At 46.7% G+C, this 11,385-nt stretch overlaps 1 protein-coding gene across 1 annotated transcript; it reads left to right on the top strand.

Annotated features, from left to right (window-relative positions):
* The first annotated feature begins 9,327 nt into the window (after window positions 1–9,327).
* Window positions 9,328–10,445, top strand: LOC148901693 (uncharacterized). Its single transcript, XM_088991252.1, has 3 exons — window positions 9,328–9,352; window positions 9,396–9,606; window positions 9,669–10,445. Exons 1-3 carry the CDS (start codon window positions 9,328–9,330, stop codon window positions 10,261–10,263), a joined length of 831 nt encoding a protein of 276 aa, XP_088847378.1. The 3' UTR covers window positions 10,264–10,445.
* The last annotated feature ends 940 nt before the right edge of the window (window positions 10,446–11,385 follow it).

The raw sequence follows: 11,385 nt of genomic DNA, 5'->3' as shown, positions 1-11,385 counted from the left end.
CAATCCTGGGCACATCACGGTGAAGGAAAAACTTTGCACTCGGGACATCGAGCTGCTAGCCGTTAGCCTCCGGCCGCGTTACCTGCCACGGGAATTCTCACACGTCATAGCCGTGACGACGTACATTCCCCCTACGGCAAATGGCGGCGCTGCCTCCGATGCCCTCATATCTGTTGTAAACAAGCTGCAAACCCAGTCCCCCAACGCCTTGTTTATCATCTCAGGGGACTTCAATCACATTTCCCTGAAATTCTCCCTCCCAACATTCACACAGTATGTAACTTGTGCCACCAGAGACAATAACATATTGGACCTATTTTATTCAAACGCCAAGGATGCATACAAACCCTCCCCCCTCCCCCCTCTCGGAAGAGCAGACCACAATATGGTTTATCTCCAGCCTGTGTACAAACCCCTTGTCCAGAGGCAACCAGCTGTGACCCGCACGATCAAAAGATGGTCCACAGAAGCTGAAGAAGCTCTGCGGGACTGTTTTGATTCAACCAGGTGGGAGCTCTTTACTGAGATTCATGGGGAAGACATTGACTCACTCACCAACACCATCACAGACTACATTAACTTTTGTGAACAAAACACCGTACCCACCAGGACTGTGCGGTGTTTTGCCAACAACAAACCATGGATTAATCCCGACATAAAAGTCCTCCTGAAGGAGAAGAAAAGGGCTTTTGTGTCGGGCAACAGAGAGGAACTGAAGGCCGTGCAGATCCAACTGAGGAGGAAGATCAGAGAGGGGAAGAAGGCCTACAGGATGAAAATGGAGGAGCAGCTGCAAGCCAGCAATGTCGCTGGTGTCTGGAAGGGCCTGAAAAACATCTCAGGCCACAAAAGCCCAGTGACATTGAACGAAAAAGACAAGGACTGGGCAGATGAAATCAACCGCTTTTTCAATCGGTTTGACAAGACGCCAGCCGCCCCCGGCCCACCGTCAACTTCACCTGTAGCTGCACCTGCACCAACTCTCACTGTGGCCTTACCCTCCCTGCCCCCTCTCACGACCAGCTTTCCACAACCAACATCTGCCCTCCCAACCGTTGCCACACCCTCAGCCGCCACTCTGCCTCCTGGTTCCTGCCTGTCTGTCACAACTGCGCAGGTGAGGAACCAACTGAGGAGGATGAAGGTGAGGAAGGCAGCAGGTCCGGATGACATCAGTTCCCGACTCCTCAAGACCTGCTCCGACCAGCTGTGTGACATTGTCCAGCACTTGTTCAACCTGAGCCTGAAGCTGGGCAGAGTTCCACAGCTGTGGAAAACGTCATGCCTGGTCCCAGTGCCCAAGATTGCCAACCCCAAAGAGCTCAACAGCTACAGACCGGTGGCGCTGACGTCTCACCTGATGAAGACGCTGGAGAGACTCGTCCTCGCCCACCTGCGACCGCTGGCAAGCTCATCGCTGGACCCGCTGCAGTTTGCCTACCAGCCCAGCATCGGTGTGGAGGATGCCATCATCTACCTCCTCCATACGGCGTTGCTGCACCTGGAGAATGCTGGGAGCACGGTGAGGATCACATTCTTCGATTTCTCCAGTGCCTTCAACACCATCCAGCCCAGTCTACTGGGGGAAAAGCTGCAGCATGCCGGAGTCGACCATCACCTCACATCCTGGATTACAGACTACCTCACAAACAGGCCACAGTACGTGAGGGTAAAGAACTGTGAGTCGGACAGGCTTCTCTGCAGCACCGGAGCGCCGCAGGGAACAGTCCTGGCTCCATTCCTCTTCACCCTCTACACCTCGGACTTCAACTACAACACCCCAACCTGCCACCTTCAGAAGTTCTCTGACGACTCAGCTATTGTCGGCCTCATTACAGAGGGAGACGATAGGGAGTACAGGGGACTGACAAAGGACTTTGTGGACTGGTGCCAGCAGAATCACCTCCAGATCAACACTGGCAAAACCAAGGAGCTGGTGGTGGATTTCTGCAGGAAACAATCGTCACCTGCACCATTGAACATCCAGGGTTCGGACATTGAGAGGGTGACCTCCTACAAGTACCTGGGTGTTACTCTCAACAATAAACTGGACTGGACAACAAACACGGATGCCCTAATCAAAAAGGGACAGAGTCGCCTCTTCCTCCTCAGGAAACTGAGGTCTTTTGGAGTTCAGGGGTCACTCCTAAAGACTTTCTATGACTCTGTGGTGGCATCAGCCATCCACTATGGCATTGTCTGCTGGTCAGCTGGCCTCTGGTGGAGGACCCGAGCTGAAAATGTCGGACAGACACCACCCATGGTGGGTGAGACGAGGATTTTTATATATATATATATATAAATATATATATTCTGATATATATATATATATATATATCTGGTCGCTGTACTTCATATGAAGATTAAATTATATGGGAAATAGGATCTGTTCTCCAATGTAATCCAAATGTTCACTTTGATGCTGCTTTTATCTAACCACTCATCGCTGACACATCCATACCATTTCATACAAACACTCACTAGTCTAAGTGCATCCATTCACCAGTCACTTTGACATGATTTGTGTCTCTTGTGATGTGATGATCTTGTACATCAAGTATGAGTAAAATTTCAATTAAGGTCCAGTGGTGATGCAACCATCAGACAGAATTATGGAGTGCAATACATCTATTGAGTTTTTTTTGTTGTTGTCTACAGTGCAGAGAGTAATTAGGTATTAATGGATAGTAAGGTGCATCATTGAAATGCTTCACATCATCTCAGTGTTTTTAATACCATCCTGGATATTTTTCTTGCATGCCAAAGTATCCAGAGGTATGTTTTGTTTTTTGTTTTTTGCCTTTGGGACTACGTAGTTCTTGCGTTTAACAACTTCCTTCTTCTCCTACCCTCACCCTCCCATCCTGATTATTTTTGAATACCATTCCTTTGATGTGCTGTCATTCACTAATGAATAATGACAGAAAGAACAAAACTACACCGAAGTATTATAAATTAAAGTGGATGTAGTCGCAAACTGACATTGGGCGAATATACAACAGTAAAGACGAGCAATAAGGACACAAGGGAATCACACTTCAAGGCAATCGGGAAGTGATATGCAGTGTCCTGTGATCCAGGACTGTGTGAAGATAAATGGCATGCATGTGTGTGGGATGGGCTGTCCTTGGTGTGACGCTAGTTGTCTGTGAGTTGGTGCTCAGCAGGATCATGGTGAGAGTGGGCAGATGAGTGAAAAATGGCGTTTTACCAGAGCTATCAGGTGATCTCCTTGGCCCACTTGGCCACATGCATTGATACATAAAGATGCCCAGCGTCATGCTGCCATTTTACAAATGACAGACATTTGGCATATACACTGACTACATTTCTTCACTTCCAGTGCTTGAAGCAGCAAAATCCACACATTACTTTTTAAGGGGCGGCCATGTTGCCACATTTGTGGACTGAAAATGACCTTGCAAGGATGAGTTGAGGATCATTCAAGAGGAGCCAGATGATGTGGCTCGTGCACCTGGTGAAGATACCTCTCTGGCCTCTTCTCATCCTGTCTTTAAAGGAGAGCAAGGACACCCAAACTCCTTTCCATTGTTTATCTTGGAGATCTCTTTCTTTCAGCAGCTTCTTTCTTTAACAGCTTGTGACAATAAGTGAGGGCAGAAACTAGATAGATCAGAATACAAAGAGCTTCTCCTCTCAGCTCTGCTACTTCTTCACCATGACAGACAGAATCAGAGACCACATCACAACAGACAGTGCATCGATCCGCCTGTCAATCTCCTTGTTCGTAAAGAAAATGCCTTGATACTTGGAGACACCGCCAAATGCCTTGTCTAAGTTAATACAGACTGGTTGGGCGAACCCCTACGCCCTCTCAGGGACCCCGACAAGGGTCAGAGCTGGTCCATTCTTTTATGGCTATGGCGAAAACAGCAGAGCTCCCCCTGAATCCAATATTCGACTTCTCGACTGACCCTCCTCTCCAGGATATCTGAAAAGACCTTACTGGGGAGGCAAAGGAGTGTGACAACTTGATGAAACCTTCTTAAATACACCTGATTCAAATGATGGGATCATCTGCAGGCCCTGAGGAAGCCTGACATTGAACCGGTTCATTTTAATCAGGGGTGTTGCAACAGGGAGGAATGGAAAACATACAGGATAGCGGTCCTCCAAAACCTGAGTTGGATATCTAAGGCCAAGGCAGTATGAATGTTTAATCTAGGCTAGTTAATCTGTGCTAGTTGGATTTGAGCGTAGGGAAGATACATTAAAAATCACACTTCTTTTGTGTTTCACTACTTTCGTAGTTGACAGAATGAAATCAGCTGTCAGTACATTTGTGATCAGACTCAAATTGGGATGAAACAATGTACACCCCTGAGCTTGCAAAGGCAATGACCTGTCAACAAGCTACCTTGTAGAGCACAACAAAAGCCGCCTCTGATCTTCCTCCTCCTCCTTCGCTCTTCCGCTAACTCTCATGGGCCAAGTATCCTTAGCTGAGTGCATAACGCCCTCGACACAAGTTATTTTCAGGAAGGGGGAAGTTGTGAGTTTGTTCCCCTTCTGATTTCCACCCCTTTTCATCCTCTCTACCTCATTCCCAGTAGGTTTGAAGTGTTGCAGATATACCATGCTCTCTGCTCAACTCAACAGACCTAACATGTAAGTCCTCTGAGTATCATATAAAGTTCGCCAGAAGGTTCCTTCCAAGTATTTTGCTTCAGCAGCCCCTCAGCTGTTGTGAGTTTCTGATGGATGAAAGGGCGTTTATGACAAATGCAGTGTGCAAAATCAGATTTTCAGATCTGCCCGTTTTTCTTTCCTGTTGTGTAATGTGGAACAGCATCTATGCATTGTAATTTAGTTCGTAACCTATCCTCTACCTAGTGGGGAGGGGGGAAGCAAACTTTACTTGCGAAAAGCTTAGTGTGTGAGTGTGGTTCTTTTCCAAGAATCAGCTGTAACTAAAGTGGGAACTCTGAGTTTCAAAGGTCATCCATGACCGCAAGACTCACATACTCATGGTATCAATATGTAATGGAATTGATTGTAACCTAGTGGGAAGGTAGGACACTCTCTCTCTCTCTCTCTCTCTCTCTCTCTCTCTCTCTCTCTCTCTCTCTCTCTCTCTCTCTCTCTCTCTCTCTCTCTCTCTCTCTGTGTAGCTCTCTCTTTCACCCCCTCAGTCTCAATTTGATATTTATTTAGTCAGAAAAGGGCTTCACAGTGCAGAGGTCTCCCTGTGTGGAGACCTCTTTGCATGTTCACGCGTGGGTCTTTTCCGGTTTCTTCCTACACTCCTAAAACATGCATGGCATGCATGGCAGATTGAACACTCCAAATTGTCCCTGGGTGTGAGTGTGAGAGTGACTGTTGTACATCTTTGTGTGTGCTGCGATTGGCTGGCAACCAATTCAGGGTGTCCCCTGCCTCGTGCCCGTAGACAGCTGGGATAGGCTCCAGCACCCCCCGCGATCCTAATGAGGAATAAGCAGCACGGAAAATGGATGGATAAGGTACACACAGCCTTAGCATAATTTACATTCGGGGGCTAATTCAGGCTAATTATATGCAACTTTCAATGTTTTTTTATTTATTTTTTTTGCATACAATTTGCATACACGTACAGTCTTCAAATTTAGTCCAAAAACGGTTTGGCAGAAACGTATTTCTTTTGTTTCCCACTTCGTCGCCCACCTCTCCAGTACAAACCTTCTTTTCATTGAATTTATTTTGCCATGACAGACAGCTTTCTATTTGTTCCTTTGTTTGAGAAAGGTTGCTCTGCAGAGATATTTGAGCCTGAATTCAGCATCTGCTCTCCTTCGCCTTCCTGTTTTTCTTCTTTTGAAATCCACGCAGAGTCAGAGTGCAACACTGAGATTCTCTACATGCCTGAAGAGAAACACAGGAAAGCCAAACTTTTTTTGTATAACTGACATAATCATAAAAGCTTTTACCCATGGACCCGGATCAATTCTCTGCACCGCATCCTATTATTAAAAGCTAGCTTGTGGGCTAAGGAAACATGTGCAAGGAAAAAGTGGAAAGCATGCTAGGAAAAACACACACACACACACACACACACACACACACACACACACACACACACACACACACACACACACACACACACACACACACACACACACACACACACACACACACACACACACACACACACACACACACACACACACACACACACACACACACACACACACACACACACAAACTTAAGACTTTCACCCAAATCTTGAGCTGATAAAACATTTATGATGTAATTTGATTTTCCAATGCTGTCATTTATAGGTGAGCAGAACTGGCTCTGAGGATGATGCCTGTGGAGCCGGTTGGCCCGTAGGACTACTTGTGGACGAGAGTGAAAATAAAGACAATCACGGCTGCTCGGAACACCACTTCATCACTGTCACATTTTGGCTGAATTCAATTTGCGAATGTCGAACTGGCAGCCTTTTGTGTCTCTCTAAATGAGAGGCACACTCATACGCACAAACTGACATGCACACATACAATAACATGACATGCTTTTTTATTCATTGCCTCTTAAAGTAGGGATATAAAGATTATGATGCTGTTCAGGATCATGAGTAAATGTGCAGATTTATTGAGCTGAAGAAACAGCCCTGAAACACTTTCTTTTTTTTATTAGGCATGGTTAGTGTCATCGAGTGACCTTTGTATCTTACGAACGGCAGCACAGTGGTCGACTGATAAGTATGTCCGCCTAACAGTGCAGAGGTTGTGTGTGGAGTTTGCATGTTCTCCCTTTGTTAGCGTGGGGTTTCTCTGCATATTCAGTTTTTCTCATATACTATTCCAAAAACATGTATGGCCCATTGATTGATCACTCCAATTTGTCCTCATATTTCAGCTTTTTTAATTTTTGTTTTTTATTTATGTGTTTTCTTTAATTTATTTTGTTTTGTTTTGAATCCTTGTTGCAATGCATCTGTTTTTGATATTTATGGCAGCTTGCATTTGGGCCCACTTCGGCCTGCACACCGCCACAACCAAACCACCCAAATCCCCTTTATACAGCGATTTGCCTTGTTCATCAAGTAGATCAAACATTTGCACAAGGGGATGCCCTGTTAAAACGTGCCGGTGATTTTAGGCATATCCATGTCTTGTTGAGTGTGAATAAGACCGAAGTGTTGGCGTAAATAGAAGCGACGGAAGTTTATTCGCTGCTATTAAGCCATTGCCTCAACCTTGCTTCAAGCTAAAAGTCGATTAGTGCTCATCTCATGTGTAAAGATCATGGAGGGATGGAAAGATAGAGGTGAGTGTGCAACTTAGGGATATATATTCATGAGAAAGAGGAAAGAGAGAGACAAAATGGACAGAACATTTGTGATTGTATTTCAATGTGCAGAAAGCAAGCTGCGCTTAAAGCAATTTACAGTATGTACCCGTGAAAAATGTGCAAACGAGTTAATGGTAGTTGAATTAGCCTTCGATGGAATAGCTCCTTTTTCAAGGGCAGGGCTGCTTGCAGATAAGCATCACCATTTACAGTAATATTTGAGCTGGAGGATAGAGTCCTGTTACAGGAGATTAATGGGGTCTCTGCAGGTAGCTGCAAGTGACTGTGTGGCTATTGCATTTATATCTTCCGGGAAATGTTCAGGTTTTCCGGAACAAAGGAATTCATATTACCTCTGTGTTGACATTATACACCTCATCAGAATCAGAATCATCTTTATTGCCAAGTATGTAGAACACACAAGGAATTTGTTTCCGGTAGAACACGCTGCACTAGTATCGTCGTCAAAAAAAAACTGCTAAGTGGCACTATACAGTTCCATTTTGGCTATTGTTGACTACTACTACTCATGATTCGATTACTGCATTGAAAATAGAGTGACAGAATCACTCAGTGCTGAGCCATCCTTAGCCCAATGTTGTGCGTTTATATGCCTCTCTTTCACAACCAGCTATTTTGGCCTGCACGTCCTCAGCTTGTTGAGTGCAATATGTCCCAGCTTAGTCCCACTCAAACAAACATGCACTTACATATACAATCTTCGAGACAATTTCCCATATTAGATTTTTTCCCCTTTTTGTTATCAGAAATGAAGGATTAGACTACACGTTAGGCGTATTGATTGAATGCTTTTATGGAATTACATCTTTGCAATGTATTGTGTTTTAGAAGGAAGACAAATAGGCTGGACTAAATGAAAGTAAGCACAATCTACCGTGAGCTTGTTTGATAGATTGGGGGAAGGTGCACTCAAGGGCCAGGATTGGTCCAGAAACCGCAGCCAGCAATCCATCCCTCCATACCTCCTCTCCTTTTTGTCATCACTCAGGATAAATACAGCAGGACCCAATTGAAAATTCGGAAATAGAATCAACTCTCCTCCTCTTGTACATGCTAAAGACTCCCGGATGTGGTAACTCACCGGCGTACCAAGCAAAGCATTTCAGCCTGACGAGTGTCTCCAATTGCCACAACTTTTAAATGGATCTACTCGATTTCCTTTATTGATTACCATGAAAGCATTTCATTAGACAGGAAGTTATATGACCAACAAGCAATTATGAATTCAATCCGGAAAATGTAAAGTGAAATGAGTCTTCGAGTCACATGTGTGGGGGTGAAGAAGTCATGATAGACACCACACATGCACAATTGCAGACACTCATCAAGTGGGTCGTGGCGCGGCTCCTGCAAAACCGGCTCTACGTGAAGGCAGAGAAGTGCGAGTTCCACGTCCATTCTTAAATGTTTCTAGGGTTCATCGTGGAGCAGGGGCAAGACCAAAGCGGTGGTAGAATGGCCAACCCCCAATACGCGCAAACAACTCCAGCGATTTTTGGGGTTTGCCAATTTCTACCGCCGCTTCATCCGTGATTATAGTCAGAAGGCACTTCCCCTAACCAGTCTCACTTCCACTAAGGTTCCCTTTAGGTGGACACCCGACGCTGAGGGGGCGTTTAACCGCCTCCGAAGCGCCTTCACTAACCCCCCTGTATTACACCACCCCGACCCGGACCACGCGTTCGCCATAGAGGTGGACGCATCGGAGTCCGGGGTGTGGGCGGTATTATCCAAACGCTCTCTGGTTGACCAGAAGCTCCACCCGTGCGCCTTCTTCTCCCGCCGTCTCAGCCCTGCGGAAGCCAACTACGACGTGGGAAACCGGGAACTGCTGGCGGTCATCCTATTTGTCGCCTATTTGTTCCCCCCGCACTGCACACCGAGGTGTTGCACTGGGGACACGCCTCCAGGGTCGCTTGTCACCCTGGAGTCAACAGGACGATCCACCTCGTGGCCCAGCGGTTCTGTTGGCCGGACTACAGGAAGGACATCGCGGACTACGTGAAGGCATGCCCAGCCTGCGCCTGTGGGAAGGTCTCCCATCAACCCCCGGCAGGACTTCTCTAGCCACTACCAGTCCCCTCCCGACCTTGGTCCCACATCTCCCCCTTCCCGTGGCAAGAGGGTCGTCCTCATGGTGGCGGACAGCTTCTCCAAGTTAACCATCCCGTTAACCAGGTTGCCGTCCGCCATCGAGACAGCTCCAGCTCCTGGTTAACCACGTCGTCCATCTCCACAGGATTCTGGCGGACATCGTGTCGGACCGGGGACCGCAGTTCGTGTCCAAGGTATGGAAACGTTTCTGTCGGTCCATAGGGGCATCAGTGAGCTTGTTGTCTGGCTACCACAGTCAGTCCAACGGCCAGACGGAGCGCAAGAACCAGGATCTGGAAGCGGCTCTACGGTGCGTGTGCCTCCACCGTCCAGAGTCGTGGGCTCTCCACTTGCCGTGGGTGGGGTACGCATACAACACCCTGGTGTCCTCAGCCACAGGTCGGTCTCCTTTCATGTCTGCCTGTGGTTATCAGCCGTCGCTGTTCCCCACCCAGGAGGGCCAGGTGGAGGTCCCGTCTATTCAACAGACCAAAGCCGCCCTGTCGCGCACGGCGTCCCGGAATCAGCACATCGCGGATCGTCGTTGCCGCCAGGCACCAGGTCGGGCAGGAGGTGTGGCTGTCCACGGGGGATCTCCGGTTGGACGGGACGTCGGCCAAATTGGGGCCGCGGTTCGCAGTGGCTTCCCCGCTCCTGGATCTTCGACCCATCACTCACCCGAGCATTCCACTCGGCTCATCCCTCCAAACCGGGTGGCCCGCCAGGGGGCGTCCGTTAAGGGGGGACAATGTCACATCCTGATTGGCGTCAGGTACGCGCCCCTCCTCTCACTGCTCCTCTGGGCTCACGCAACTGATCCCAAATCCACTGATTGTGCCTTCTGGCTATAAAAGTCACCCGGACAGGCTCGGTATTCGCCAGTGTATTTCCTCATTCCTCGCCCTTGTCGCCTCACAGTACGCAGTAAAGCCTCTTTTGAACCCATTCCTGTCTCCATCGAGTACTTTTGATTCAGCTCTACTTTTTGTCCGACGAGATCTGTTGCCACACCTCGTTCGGACGTGACACTCAGCACTTTATTAATGGCAAGATGACAAGAAGAAGTGATGTAAATATTTCCAAGGCTTACCATTTTTTCTATTAAGAATTGCACTGTTACAAAGGATGAATGTCTGCAAATCCCCCCCCCAACCCCACCCTCAAAATAGCAAATTGCTTATGTCATTCCACAATCCCGCATGCAGGCAACGGCGCACATGCTGATTAGTTACAGTCTAATCACAACCTTGCTCTACTCTGGGGCAGCATGCTACCGAGATTGAGTGAGACAGCATCTTTGTTACGATCTTATATGAGTTAAAACCTGAATATTGTGTTGGATTTTGGACCATAAACTAACATCAGTGTCTTGAAGTTCACCCCTTACATCCTCATACAAAATCTTACAAATGTGATCATTTCATTGGATTTGAAACAAGAAGGACTAAATTTTAGATCAAAATAGGATAATGAATAATGAAATGTTAGTAGTGAAGTACTGAATACACCAGGGCAGGTACACATGATGTTGTGGCTAAATACACTCAAAATCGGAGATTTTTTTAATCCTGTTTTGTTATACAGTACTGCATTGGCTTGCCGATTTAATGACTCATCATTGAGTACAGTACAAAACACGTAAGTGTAAAGAGAGAAAGGGGTCAAATGCAAAAATGAATACTTTTCTGGAATGATCTTGTAGAATCAAAACAAAGAGAAAAGATATTGCTTTCAGTGAAACCCGACTTCTTACCCAAAAACATTTGGGAAGAGCGCGTTGACGATGAGGATAAAGCTTAATGGAAAAAATGGTTGACACACGGATGTATGGAAAATTATTTGCGCCAAGTTGAATATAGTTCAATGAGGTATTAGAGCATGATTAAGCAAAGTGCAAAATAGTTTGACATTTTAATCCTTCAATATCTTTGAATCATGACATGACATTGGGATCGATGAGAAGGTTTCTTCAG

The sequence above is a fragment of the Hippocampus bargibanti genome, linkage group LG02, assembly GCF_051943395.1.
Source record: "Hippocampus bargibanti isolate YZ-2025 linkage group LG02, ASM5194339v1, whole genome shotgun sequence".
Taxonomy (NCBI): domain Eukaryota; kingdom Metazoa; phylum Chordata; class Actinopteri; order Syngnathiformes; family Syngnathidae; genus Hippocampus; species Hippocampus bargibanti.
This window is presented reverse-complemented; position numbering and strand designations above follow the sequence as displayed.